The sequence below is a fragment of the Camelus ferus genome, chromosome 5, assembly GCF_009834535.1.
Source record: "Camelus ferus isolate YT-003-E chromosome 5, BCGSAC_Cfer_1.0, whole genome shotgun sequence".
NCBI lineage: Eukaryota > Metazoa > Chordata > Mammalia > Artiodactyla > Camelidae > Camelus > Camelus ferus.
Genome location: NC_045700.1, coordinates 69,629,377 through 69,644,119, shown reverse-complemented (window position 1 = coordinate 69,644,119; position 14,743 = coordinate 69,629,377). Strand labels below are relative to the sequence as shown.

General features: G+C 33.5%; 1 protein-coding gene across 2 annotated transcripts in view; it reads left to right on the top strand.

The window, feature by feature from the left end:
* The window catches only part of BMPR2 (bone morphogenetic protein receptor type 2), a 166,655-nt gene that overhangs the window by 117,187 nt on the left and 34,725 nt on the right, over positions 1 to 14,743 (top strand). For both annotated transcript variants that reach the window (XM_032480054.1, XM_032480055.1), the window contains 6 exons: positions 4,446 to 4,556; positions 5,323 to 5,414; positions 7,548 to 7,778; positions 8,508 to 8,622; positions 12,726 to 12,886; positions 13,767 to 13,914. In XM_032480054.1, coding sequence (XP_032335945.1) covers positions 4,446 to 4,556; positions 5,323 to 5,414; positions 7,548 to 7,778; positions 8,508 to 8,622; positions 12,726 to 12,886; positions 13,767 to 13,914 — 858 coding nt within the window. The remainder of the gene's footprint in view (positions 1 to 4,445; positions 4,557 to 5,322; positions 5,415 to 7,547; positions 7,779 to 8,507; positions 8,623 to 12,725; positions 12,887 to 13,766; positions 13,915 to 14,743) is intronic.

The window sequence follows — 14,743 nt, the reverse complement described above, 5'->3', positions numbered from 1 at the left end:
GGGAGACCGGGGTGGTGGGGGATGGCTTCCCCAGGGTATTCCGCACTTCCGCAGGAGCTGTTACTGGAAGTGGAACCAAGATGGAGTGGCTAGTAGTCGTGGGTGGCCATGAGCGAGCCATTGGAGGGCATTTCTGCCGTGCTCTTGCTTATGGGTTGGTGGAAACCTCGGTGGCCCCTCGCAGGCCTCGGCACTCGATCACGGGTGGCGGGGACAGGGACGCTAGGCCATGGAGCCCATTTGCAGATGTGACCGCGAGCGACCGCTCCTCGACCCAGACGCGAAAGAGTTTCATTCCATTATTTATTTTAAAGATAGTGCTGTGTTTGTTAATTTTGATGAATAAAATATGGATCTTTTGCAGAAGAAAACCTTTAATTGTGTATTTCTGATGCTAGTCATTGCCTTGTAATCTGAAAATGTCATTAACAAAACCATTTACACATAAATAATGCTGAACAGGATGCTGTTTCAACAGACATAAACATGTGAGGAATATTCTTTGATTTACAACTGTATTTATTCCTTACAGAATCTGTTTGCAGTATTCTCGTTGGCTTCATGATCAGTGCCAAGCTTCTGCTCAACGTCCCAGACTTTTATCAGGCTAATATATCTGCCTCAGTGATTTTTCAACAGCTTACAGCTATGCAGAACAGTTTAACTGTATTTAAGAACATCTTTTGAATGATTTTGTCTCTTTTCCCCTTACTCACTTCTATAGTTCATTATAACGAAATCATTGATTAGTCTGTGTTGATTATTCTTCTAAGAGGTAGATAGCCCAGTATGTTTGATTTATCATATACCTATTAATAATCTTATCTTTTAATATTTGGGAATAAGGAGAGAGCAGAGGATAATAGCTTAATGTTCTGTTTTGGTTTGTTTTTTTGGTAAACCTCTTAGCCGTTTAATATAAACTAGGATTCAGATGTGACAGTGTTAAATTGATACAGTGTTTGTGGTATGATTGTATTTTGGAGACAAAGGAAAATAAGTTGAAAACCTTCATTTTATTATAGTTTGTTTAGCATAGAGTTTAAGGAGAATTTTTTTTGTACCATAACTCTTATTTATCAATACCAGCATGTCTAAGCCCAGACTTTCAGAGACCCTGGGATACCAAAAGTAAGATGTTAGAAGATAATTAATTCCTCATGATAGCAAAGCAGGAACATTCTGCACCCAGCCAATAAAGAGGGAAGCTCATACATGAAAACAGGTAGTACATTGTGAACTAGAGGGCAAGCAGTGAGTTCTTTTAAAATGATGGTTGTTGGCTTTTCTTCTGCTTAAAATAAAAATAATGCATATTAATTGTAGAAAATTTAGAAAATACATATATAAAAATTGCTCAAAACTGTTACTAACATTTCAGTGTATTTCCTTCTAGTCTTTTTTCTGTGCTTAAGTATTTTATAGTAAAACACATAAAATATGGGCAGCTCAATATAAAGCATCATCAAACCCAAGACCAGAAAGAGAACATCTCAAATGATCCCTGTGTTGTCTGTTCCTAATCACAACTCACGTTTCCTCCTTGAGGATAGCTATTATTCTAACTTTTACAATAATCATTTTCATGCTTTTCTTTATAGTTGCTCTATCTTCTGATATATGCCCAAGAGCTTAATATAGTTTAATTTTTCCAGTTTTTGAAGTTTATATAAATTAATTCATACCATCTTCTTTTGTGTCTTGCTTCCTTCACACATGATGTTTTTAAGATTTGTGTTTCTGAGTAAAGCTATAGTTCTTCTACCATTTTTTGTTTGTTTTTAATATAATGAATGCAAGTTATTTCCATTGCTGCAGTAGTATTCTGTTGTATAGATATACCAGTTTATTTTTCCAATCTTTTGATGATAAATATTGGACTTGTTTCTAATTTTGGTATACTATGAATAATTTAGCTATGAACGTTCTTGAACATATGTTCTAGTACACATGTGCGTGTGTTTCTCCAAAGTCTATACCTAGCTGCAGAATTGCTTAGTCACAAAGTGTATATATGTTTCACTTTAGTAGATAGAACTAAACTATTTCCAAAGAAGTTGTACCAATTTGGACTAAAGCCAGAGTAAGTAAAGTTCTCATTGCCAGCACTTTTACTCATAATAATTGTTCATGGAATTTAAAAAAGGAGATTAAAATTGACAGCCAGTAACAATTAGAGTGTTTTAATGAAGTTAAAGTATTCTAAGGTCTTTCTGTTGCCCAGACAGCTGGTGGGTATGGTCAGATGGTCTAAAATAAGGTAGTAGACATATACACAATGATGTTGCTAATTATCTTAAATATTAGTAGGTTAAACATTCCAGTTAAAAGACAAAGATTGTTTGAACTGAATTAAAAAGACACTAGCATCCACATACAAAAGAATGAAGTTGACCCCCTACCTCATACCATATACAAAAATTAACTCAAAATGTATCAAGAACCTAAATATAAAAGCTAAAACCCTACAGCTTCTAAAGGAAAACGGAAGGGTGCATCTTCATGACCTTGGCTTTAGTAGTTTTTACATAGGACACCAAAATACAGGTAACAAAGGAAAAAAATAGATAAATCAGACTTCATTCAAATTAAAAACTTTTGTGCTTCAATGGATATGAAGAAAGTGAAAAGATAAAGCATGGGTGAACCTTGAAAACATTATGCTAAATGAAATAAGCCAGACACAAAAGAATGAATATTACACAATTCCATTTATATGAAATATCAATAGTAACCAAATTCATAGAGACACAAAGTAGATTGGAGTTGACCAGGATCTAGGAAAGGGAGAGAATAGGAAGTTAATGCTTAATGGATACAGAGTTTTTCTTTGGAGTGATAAATATGTTTTGAAAATAGGTGTTGATATGGTTGCATAACATTGTGAATATAATTAATGCTATGCAATTTTACAATTATGAGTGGTTAAAGAGGCAGACTTCATATTATACATATTCCACCACAATTTTTAAAAATTAATGAAATATACCAAAAACCATGGAATGGTACACTTTAAATGAATGAATTGTATGGTAAGTGAATGATATCTCAATAAAGCTGTTTTCACAAAAACATACTAATAGTCTGACTAGTTTAGGTTATTTATAAGAGAGAGATCTATTTCTTCTTTTTTCTTTCATAATAACTTCTAGCAGTTTCCTAAGCTTCCATCTTAGGAAACTAGAAAAAGAGGAGCAAATTAAATTCAAAGTAAGCAGAAAAAAAGAAAGAATAAAAATCTGATCAGAGATGAATTCAATTGAAAATAGGAAATTAATAGGGAATTCAAAAGCTGGTTCTTTAAAAAGATCAATAATATTGATAAATCTTTAGCCAGTCTACCAAGAAAAAAAAAGAAAAAAGAAATAAATTACTAATAATCAAGAATGAAAGAGAGGTCATCACTACTGATCCCATGGACAGGTATAATAGGAAATATTATGAATGACTCTTTGTCAACAAATTTGATAACTTGGGTATAATGGACGAATTCCTTTAAAGACACAATCTACTAAAACTCACACAGGGAGAAGTATATCATCTGGATAGGTGTGTATCTATTAAAGAAATTTAATCAATATTTAATAACTTTCTGAAATAGAAAGCACCAAGCTCAGATTTTCTCTTTTTCCAAATTGGACCCTTCCAGTTCTTTCTACCTATCACATTTCAGAATTCTTATACTTCACTATTCTGCTTGCTCTCTGCTGGATGTGCTCCAGTTGATAAGAGTGCTCCATTCTAAGGAGTGTTTCTCTAGATATGATCTGATCCACAGAATGGAACTACCACATGAAATGGTTAAATGCTCATAATAGCCCTGTGATTTATACATATGTTTCCTTTCTGCAAGTGAATAAGCCTAGGCCTTGACAGGTGAAGAAATGTTCCCAAAATCATAGAATAAGTGGAAGAACTGAGTTTTAAGTCCAGTTCAGGTTCAACGCCTGCAAAGCCATGCTCTTTTTATTAATAATTATGTCAATATTAATAAACTTGATAACTACCACTTATTGCATAGGTACTGCATACTCAACACTGTACTTAGTACTTAAGCTCCCACCCACCTAAGCCTCACAGAAGACTTATGATGTAGGGAGTACTGTTTTCACAAATGAGAGAACTAAAGATGAGGAAAGTCAAATCATTTGCTAAAGGCCTCTGAGAGAGTAGTGTAGAGTCAAGATTTAAAACCAAATGTGATTCTGAAGACTGTTCTCTTAAATATTATATTGTTCTGTTTATGCCATTCCATGATGCAGTTGATGTATCAGTAATTAGGAGCACAACTAACATTTTAGTGTTCTAGGTCCATATTAAATACTTTGTATGATTAAAAAGTTAGAATTTGCAATTATCACTAAATTATTATTAACTTTTCTTTCATTTCCTTTGATACAAAAACATTGCTGATTTGACTATGTAAAAAATTTGTTTCCTTTTAGGTCCGCCTCATTCGTTTAACCGAGATGAGACAATAATCATTGCTTTGGCATCAGTCTCTGTATTAGCTGTTTTGATAGTTGCCTTATGCTTTGGATACAGGATGCTGACAGGTAAAAATATAGCCTTTTCTTCTGTTATTTATTAGACATGCCATTTAATCAGAATTTATTTTCTTTTTAAAAATAATTTCTGTGCTGAAAAATATCTCCGTGCTGAGGTAGCTCCCATTCTTCTCTCTTAGCAAACTTTTTTCCTCTCATTTTATGAAAAGTTTCAAACATATACAGAATACCTGTCACTCAGCTTCAACCATTATCACATCTATACATCGTCTGTAGCCGTACACCCTTCCATGCTGCTAGATTATTTTGAAGTAAATCCCAGTTATCACTTTTATCTATAAATATTTTAGTATTATCACTGAAATACAAGGATTTAAAATATGTATAACCACAATACCATTTTCACATCTAAAAATACTAACAGTAATTCTTCAGTATCATCAAATGTCCAGTTGGTTCTAATAAACTTTAGGTTTGATGAGCTTTTTAGGAAGCCAGCATCCATTCATTCATTTGAATAACTTTAATAAAACCTTCTTTAATGTTTCTGCAGTATTTCTCAGAGTTTTATACTGAGTCTGTTGCTGGAACCATCTCCCAGAATTCATCTTTCATGTTATTCATCCTTCATTTTCATTTATAGATGATTCCTGGTTTAGGAAAAATAGTTTTACTCCCATTGACATTAAGCATAAATTTTCCTGCTTATCCTTCTGTAGATCTTCTTTGTAACTGTGATATATTCGAAAGTGTAACAAAGATTTTCATTTTAAGAGAACCACACATTAGTAACTTCTTTTTCCTATTTCTATAGGAGACCGTAAACAAGGTCTTCACAGTATGAACATGATGGAGGCAGCAGCATCAGAGCCCTCTCTTGACCTAGATAATCTCAAACTGTTGGAGGTAAGATTGCTCTTAAGATTATGGACTATGTTTTCTGCTCTCATGGCATATCTGAGACAGTGACTTCATTAACTCACTAAGTTATTCATTCAGTTATTCAACAAGCACTTGTTGCCTATCAGTTTTGTGCCAAGGCCTATTCTAGGCACTGAGAATATAGATGAACAATACAGGTATCCCTTATTCTTGGGGGAGAGAGTCCACAAGAGACTAAATAAATGAATGTACAGTTGACCCTTGAACAACACAGATTTGAACTATAGGTCACTCATACACATTTTTTTAAAATAATAGATACTATAGAACTACACCATCCACAGTTGGTTGAATCTGTGGATGGAGAACCATGGACACAGAGGAACTATGTCTATATGGAGGGTCAACTATAAGTTATATGTGAATTTTGGACTATGTGGCTGGTCAGTACCCCTAACCCCCACATTGTTTAAGGGTCAACTGTGTATTATTTCAAGTAGTAGTAAGTGCTATGAAGGAAAATAAAGCAAATGATGTAAGAAAGTTATGGAAAAGGGATTATTAAAGAAAATATATTTAGAAAGGAGATGGAAAGTATACTCAGAAAGGAGATAATCTTTGAGTACAGACCTGAACAGATTATGGGAATAAAGGCATTTCAGATTCTGAGAATGTGCCAGGTGAGGAATCCATAGTAGATGCCAAATAAATATTTCTGGTCTGTGCATGTGTTATATATTGTACAGGTATATGTGGCTATTATATTTTGTATAGAATTAAAATTTCATTTGGTAATATGCTAAAAGTTTTACCATGATAAATGTTTTTATGATCTTTATTAGGGTAAATGAACTGTGATCCCTAAACCAGAGACTGTTAAATAATACATAACTATGATTCTCAAACCAGAGATTGTTAAATAATACATATGACAGATTTAATTATATAAAACATTTTAAGAACCTTTCATTTGGGAGAAAAATATAATTAACAAAAGTTAAAGGCAAATTTTTAAAGTTTTTCAGCATAAAAAGAATTGATAAAGTGCTGATACAAATCAACATGAAATAAGCAGTCTATTAAAAAGGGACAAAAGAGATGAACTGTCAATTCACAAAAGAAGTGTGCCTATTTTATATAATAAGATATCCAATTTACTAAATTGAAAAAAATACTAATTAAAACCATTAGGACTCTATCCTGGAGTGATTAAAAGAAACACTTCTAAACATTGCTGATTTAACTTTATATTGATACAAACTTTTTAAAAGGCAGTCTTTCTGTTTGTTAAATTTTCAACTAGAAATAGTGAATGAAATAAAACAAATAAGTTTAAATGAATGATGGTAAACCCCCTAACCTCTTTTTAGTAAAAAGTCAAAGAAATCCCAAAAGCCAAACTGAAGAGAACAGTTGCATCTTATTGGGTTTTTTGTTTGTTTATTTGAGTAATTTTTAAATTGTATCCTGGATATTGTGAATTGTTATATTGTGGAGACCCTGTGTTTTGTTAGGTTCTTCTAAAGTCTGTTCTTTTCATTGTTTGTTTTAGTAGGCGATTAGCTTGGCTTGACATACTGCAAACTCATTTCTTGAGCGAAAGTTCAGTTATTTTATCTTTAGCTGGAGTCTGTCCCATGCATTCACTGGGTTTCCCAGTCTGAATGAATCTCCTTCCTGGGATTCTCCCTTCACTTTCCAGCAGCTGTGGTTGACCCAGATTCTATCCTCTGGTTCCTGGGGCCTGAAAGGTTATAGGTTTTTCTATCACAATTTTAGCTCCACTGCACAGTGGAGATTTCAGCCTGCTAACAAGCAAAAAGCTATAAAACAGATAGCTTACCCTATGCTATTCCTTTCTTCTAATTGTTGACTCCTCTCAGCATCTGCCTACTTTTATTTATTCTCCAGCACTTCTAGATTATTTTTAAAATTTTGTTCAGAGTTTTTAGTTGTCACCTATGGGAAGATGATCTGGTAGGAGTTTCCCTAGGCCATGTAAGATGCCAGCTGTATTAGTTTCTTGATAATGGAGTGATTTATACGAAGCAATAGAGAGCTATTGCATACATATGGATTTATATTTTATTGTTTAGTATTTGATTGTTCAATTGTAATGTGAAATAATATCTTGCTTTCTTCAAAACAAACTTACAGCTTATTGGCCGGGGTCGATATGGAGCCGTATATAAAGGTTCCTTAGATGAACGTCCAGTTGCTGTAAAGGTGTTTTCCTTTGCAAACCGTCAGAATTTTATCAATGAAAAGAACATTTACAGAGTGCCTTTGATGGAACATGACAACATCGCTCGCTTTATAGTTGGAGATGAGAGAGTCACTGCAGATGCACGCATGGAGTATTTACTTGTGATGGAGTATTATCCCAATGTAAGTTATTTTTAACACACACACACACACACATGTATTATATATAAACTGACATTTATATTAGTGTCAATCTGATTCACAGGAGGATCCCAGTTATGTAGAGCATTGCTGGTTTGCAAACTGGTTAGTAATGGTCTACAGCGAGATAAGGATCTCAAACCAGAATGTGAATGAAACTGCTTAGTTCCTCTCTCTGTCTCTGTCTCTTTCAGCAAGACTTTCTTGATGAAGGAGGCAGTGCTTTGAGTAACATTCATCCTGGTGCAAGCTCCTTATTCCAGACTGGTAATAAATAGTTTGTGGATGAGCACCTTGAGAACCACTCACACATACATATTTACAAAAGCCTTCTGTTTTCTACTTGTAAAAGATAACAGTATAATTTATATTTGTACTGATAAGAGAGTGAAAGGAAAGAGTCTGAAAGACTTTTTTCCTACCTTAAGGTGATAAATTAAAAAATTTTTAAATGAAACAACCATTTATAATTTTTAGTACTGAGGAAATAAAAATTGGTAATGCTTAAACTTTCCTTTCCATACTTTCCTCCCCTCTCTACCCACAGAAATGTCTTACTTACTTTGAGATTCTGAAATGTCATAATTCATTAGATCTCCATGGAATCCTAACCTTTGCAAATCCTTTATACAACTGCTAACTTGCTTCCTCATGTTCAATTAAATTAATTCCACCTTTTCCCCCCTTTTTTTCTTTTTTTCCTCCATGCAGGGATCTCTATGCAAGTATTTAAGTCTCCATACAAGTGACTGGGTAAGCTCTTGCCGTCTGGCTCATTCTGTGACTAGAGGACTGGCTTATCTTCATACAGAATTACCACGGGGAGGTAAGATAGTGATTTCTATGCATGACACTCATGTGGGGCCAAAATTCACAAAGAGAAATTTTGTTCATATCTTCAAAGTTTATTTTATATTATAGTAGATTTATTATCAGCCAGTTTTTTTTTTTTTAAGATCTGGCATGAAGAAATGTATTTGAATTGTAACAAGAAGAATAAGAAAAAGAACTTGAATATTCTTGAGGAGTCATGAATTCCATTGAGATTCTGATTAAAGCTCTCAACACTATTCCTGTAAAGATACTTTAAAAAATGTTCTTTTGATTGTAGTTCTCAGCCTCTTTGAAGTCCATCTGTGTACCTAGTTCAAGAACCTGTTAGCTAGGCTCCATTGTATTTTCCTTGTATTTATTTTGCTTATTTAAATGAACTGCAATGCATTATCACTTCTTTAGTTTTAACTTCACATGAATTACATACGTTGATCTTAAGTATAAATTCTAAATATGTATTTTTATAAATCAGTGCTTCTCTTAGCCACAATTAGGTATGTTCAAATCTATCAGGGGAAAAAAATAACAGGCTTCAATGAGAGTGAAATTTTTTTTTATTTCTCATGTAAAAATCTATAGACAGCTTAACATTGGTCTGGCAGCACCATGGTATTATTAGGGACCCAGGCTCCTATATTTCTTCTCCTTACTCTTTTTGGTGGGTGGGTAATTAGATTTGTTTATTTTTTAATTTTTTTTTTAACAGCGGTACTGGGGATTGAACCCAGCACCTTGTGAAGCTAGGCACACACTCTACCGTTGAGCTATACCCACCCTCTGTCTTCCATTACTCTTTGTATATGGCTTATCTTTTCAAAGGCACCTCATTGTCCATTGTGCTAATTGTCAGAGAAAAAGAAAGTAGAAGAAATTGCCCCTTTTTGCCTCCATAAATCCTTTCGATTATGCTTTGTTTCCCAGAACTTAGTCCATGCTTACCTACCACACTTAGCTGCAAGGGATGCTGAAATACAGTTTATTTTTGTTTTTTCAGCTGGATGCATTGCTGCTTCAAATAACATTGGGTTCTATTACTAAATAGGAAGAGGAGAATGCCTGGTGGGGGTGGAGGGGTCAGTCTTTGCTAGTGTTTCAGAACTGTGTGGTTGTGTTCCTTGCCAAAGCTTACCGTTTTCTTCACCCTTTTGCACTTTTTTGCTTAAAGCATTTTTGCTTTTTCACTTTGTTCAAAATACGCTTCACATCACAGGCACCTTTAAATTAGCTTTGCTGTGAAAATCTGTCTTTGCTCTTTCATCCCTTAAAGCATTTTCTTGTCATACCAGGCTACAGAAACAAGCCCAGAACATTGTTTTTCAGTTTCTCTGACCTCTGTAGTGAAGAGAATATTGCATCAATTTCTTAGATCTTTGTTCCGTTGTATAATAGCATGGATCATCTCTTCTAGCTGCTACTTCATATATAAATAATTCCTCCTGAATAATTTATCAGTTCATTTATCTTGACATCTTGCTTTTCCTGAATACAAAATTGACCAATGTTATTGCCTATGTCAGCAACTTGATGCACTTACTTTAGTCCTTTAGCACATTAACCATTTGGACGTGTTTCCTTACTCTTAAATGTCATTATAACTCCTTTAAAGAGCTGGCTTACCGCAGAACTTAAAATACCATCCTAATCCCCCCTTTCATGCTTACATGATTCAGCAAGACTCCAAACCAAACATTGGCTGAAAAGAATGGTTGTCATCAAATATGAGTTTTATTTAAACACAGATATTATTCTAAACATTACCTAGTATTATCACTAAATATTTAACCTTTTTTTAAAAACTGAGTATTTATATGCTATGTAAAAAGCATACGTTTGGTAGGTATTTGAATTTTGGGTTTTATCTAATTATTTAAAAATATTCCAGCTATCCTATACTATTTTAAAACATTTAAAGTGTCATTTTACTTTTTTCAGAGTACTCTATTCTTCATGGTATCTTCAGATGTAACTTTGCTGTTTAGCATAGAAATTTTGTTGTAAGGAAATAGTACTGTTCAGCTATTTTTTGCTTCAGAAAAAGGAGTTGGACCTGTTTATTTGTAATTGTTTATCCCTGTGAATTTCTTTCCTAATGATAATGTCAGTATAATTATCATGAAAAAATCTAGCAAAGAAAGAACATATATAAAGCACTTAAATATAACCAGAAAATTACTATTAACTAGTGTATGTAACACCTTTTTGGGTCCTTGGCTCTGTGTGTGTGTGTGTAAATATCCACAGAGACACTATTTTTTCTTCAGGTTGTATTTTTTAACATAATTAAAATAATATTATGTCCCACTTCCTTTAAGAAATTTGCCAAGTATACTACTAGTGCCCAGGACAAAATCATTATATGTTCTGCCCCTTTCTTTGCAAACTATAGCCCTCCCTGCTGCCCACCCACTGCCCTCGCACTATCACTGCCACCAATAAAAGAAAATTAAAATAAATACTGGAAGAAACTTTAAAAGGAAAAGAAGCCTCCACAGGGCAGTCTATAGTTCTACCGTTTGCAGTGGTGATGAATCCTGTCTTGTCTCTTCTCTTCCTTTATTCTTCGTTATTTCTTTTCTTGCTTCTTCTTTCTTTGCTTCCTCCTTCTCCTCTTTTCTTTTCATTGCTTTTTTTAGTAGTAGCAGAAGGTATTACCCTATTTTGCCCTCTGGTTGGCTATCTTCCTGACTTATTTCACATTCTTCACATTATTAACCTGGTTTCCCTATCATGTGAGATATTTTAGTTAAGTATTCATTTGATATTGGTATGCAAGCATTTTTCAGTGTGTCTATAAATGTTCTTATATAAATAAATATCAGCTAGAGATTATATATATATATATACATATGTTGTGGTTTCATCCAGAGTGAGGAATGCAGCTCGTTAAGAGGCTGAGTGAGCCATGTTAGTATAAGCTTTGGAAGGCTGGACCAGGAAGTGAGAAGGGGAGAAAATGAGAAAGAAGTCAACTCTTAGAAATAGAAATTTGATAACTGCTATTTCCCCCCCAATTGTGTTACTGCTTTTTTCTCCTCTATATCAAAGGAATCATTATCTTCTGTCTCTAGTTTCATTGTTGGCGAAATTACATTCTAATACACATTGATGAGAGTAATGGAAGTACTGAGTCGTTTTGTGCCTAAATATAAACACTCAGTGAACTTACTGACTTTGTTCTCATTGCTCTATTTCTTTGTATACCTAGGGAGTTATTTTATATTTCAGAACTTGTTCTATAGAATTATTTTCATTTCAAGAGCTATGGTTTTGTTTTAATATATGATTTATATGTAAGGTTTTCTTATAAAGAGGAAACATTTTGTTTTTGGTGAAGGACTTAGGTTAGGTACATTTTTCCAGTCAACAGCCATTTACTGTGTGCCAAGCCTTTTGAATTCAGGCAAAACATGTTCTCTCTTTGCCTTTGTGAGCAAGTCGTAGAATGAGTATAATAGTACTTTGCTTCTCTGTAAAATCAGAAACAGGTTTTTATATCTAGCTGAGACATACCGGCTCCTCCACTTGTTCTCCCAAAGCATTGTGAAACTATTTTTGGTTTGATCTGAAGAACTGTGGTGGGCTTGAGAAATGGCTAAACCTCAGGGCAAAACTGGGATATTTTGTTACAAGTTTGATTTGTTAAGCTGTAGGAGAATGGTATAAAATACATACACAAATTTTGGAGCCATGTCAGTTTTTCAGTGATGATAATTTTAGATAGGTTGACTTCTTGTTGTTGTTTATACCAAATATTTCTTTCTCTATTGCCTCCTTTTGCTATCCTAGAAATGAAGAGAAAAGAATTATGTTGAAATTAGAAGCAACAGCATGGTGGCTATTAATTGCAGCTGAATATTTAAAGCTTAATTAATTATACATGCAGCAAGAGTTATGTTTTGAAATAGTGAAAATAGTGAGGATTGTGAGTTGGAATTTTGATTTCTTATGTCCTTTTTTGTTATTAGAGAAATTAATGAGCAGAAGAATAACACTATATTTTATACTTATGTAGCCTCTGCATATATTACCTGCATGCTCATTTCATGTCCAGTAGTGCTATTTAAGCATTAATGAATATTTGAAATTATTCAACAGATCATTATAAACCTGCAATTTCCCATCGAGATTTAAACAGCAGAAATGTTCTGGTGAAAAATGATGGAACCTGTGTTATTAGTGACTTTGGGTTGTCCATGAGGCTAACTGGAAATAGACTGGTGCGCCCAGGGGAAGAAGATAATGCAGCTATAAGTGAGGTGGGTGTATACAAAAGGTATCACACTGACATACTTTGAAAACATAATAAATTGCATTTAAAAATCCACGAAGTACTCAGGACAATTATCCTTATATGCTACTGATTAATAACATCTTAGGAATTACAAAATTAAGACAAAGAAGACATTGCATAAAAGTTTATCAATTCATTATGGAAATCACTGCCTTTCCGTCTCATTTTTTTAATTTTAATTTTTATTTTTTATTCTTTTTAATTTTTATTTATTTTGTGGGGGGAGGTAATTAGGTTTATTTATTTATTTATGTTTAGAGGAGGTACTGGGAATTGAACCTAGTGCCTTGTGCATGCTAAGCATGCACTCTACCACTTGAGCTATACCCTCCCCCTCTCATTTTTGACAAGCATTAAGAGGAAGTTTGTAGGAACTGATTTTTGATGAGTAAAATTACCAAGTTTGAGATATGACACTAACCTTCTGCATAATCACTATTACAATGTAGAACATATCCTTCCTGACTTTTTTCTCTCCAATCACATACATGTCCATACATATATATAGTTGTGAATTTTTTAAAATAGTAAGTGGTGTACATATTTGTTTTGCAGTTTTCTCATGTCTTACAGATTATCTTTACATTAACATATATAGGAATGTCTAGCTCATTCTTTTTGATTGATGAATACTATTCAATAGGATTTTTTTAAAAAATTTAATTATTTAAGAAGGATATTTTATAGATACAAAAATCACGTATGGAAAGGTTCAGTGAGCTTAGGTTCAAATAACATATTGACATGTTGTTGACCTGAAATTTATGTATAACTTCTGGTCTGATGTATGCCCTTCAGAATATGCTACATTTTGTTTCTGAAAATTATCTCTCCTAATTTATCAGGTTGGCACAATCAGATATATGGCACCAGAAGTACTGGAAGGAGCTGTGAACCTGAGGGACTGTGAATCAGCTTTGAAACAAGTAGACATGTATGCACTTGGACTAATCTATTGGGAGATATTTATGAGATGTACAGACCTCTTCCCAGGTAAGGAAACTGCTGTCGAAGTTGAGACATGGTTGGAAGTGAAGCAGTTACTTCTTTTTTTTTTTTTTTCCCACTTACATTAAATAAGTCAACTTTTTTACTTTCATTTAAACGTTTAGTTCATTGCCATCTAGTGTTCACAAACATTATTAGCAGAAGGATGCGAATCAGGAAACACTTTTTAGAAAGAACTCCAGGTTTGCTTCTGAGTGCAGTTTAATTAATTGTTCATAATAGCTTATCTGTGTTCAGTTGTGTCTCTGATTGCTTTAGCATCGTTGTTTTCCTTATGCACCCTCTGAGCAGTTGATAAGCTATGCTTAACAATGTTCACTGAACTGACCCAGTAGAGAATTAGAAGGAATGAATCATCCATTGGAACACTTTTTTTTCTTCCTTTCTTTTCTTTCTTTTTTTATTTTTCATTCGCTTTTCTTCCTTTCTCTCTCTCTTTTTTTTAATTCTCCCTTCTTGTCTTCCTGCCTTCCTTACTTTCATAAAAGAACACTCATTTAATATGAATGCTTGTTTGAGGCTAACTTGAAATAGCTAAGTGAGTTTATATTTTTTCTCTTTTTGTTAAAATTATATCACTGTCATTATTGTCATATAAAAACTTTAACTACCAATATATACATTGCATTCTTCTAGATGGGGTATAAAATTATTTGACATATATGGTCTCTAGAGGAATAACACCATTAAAAGCATAGAAAAAGGAAAAAACAGTCAATTTATTTAATAAAAACACATTAATAGTAGGGTTGAAATGTTTTGCTTTAACAACAGGATTTAACAATAGCTTATAATTCTAAAACAGTACAACAAA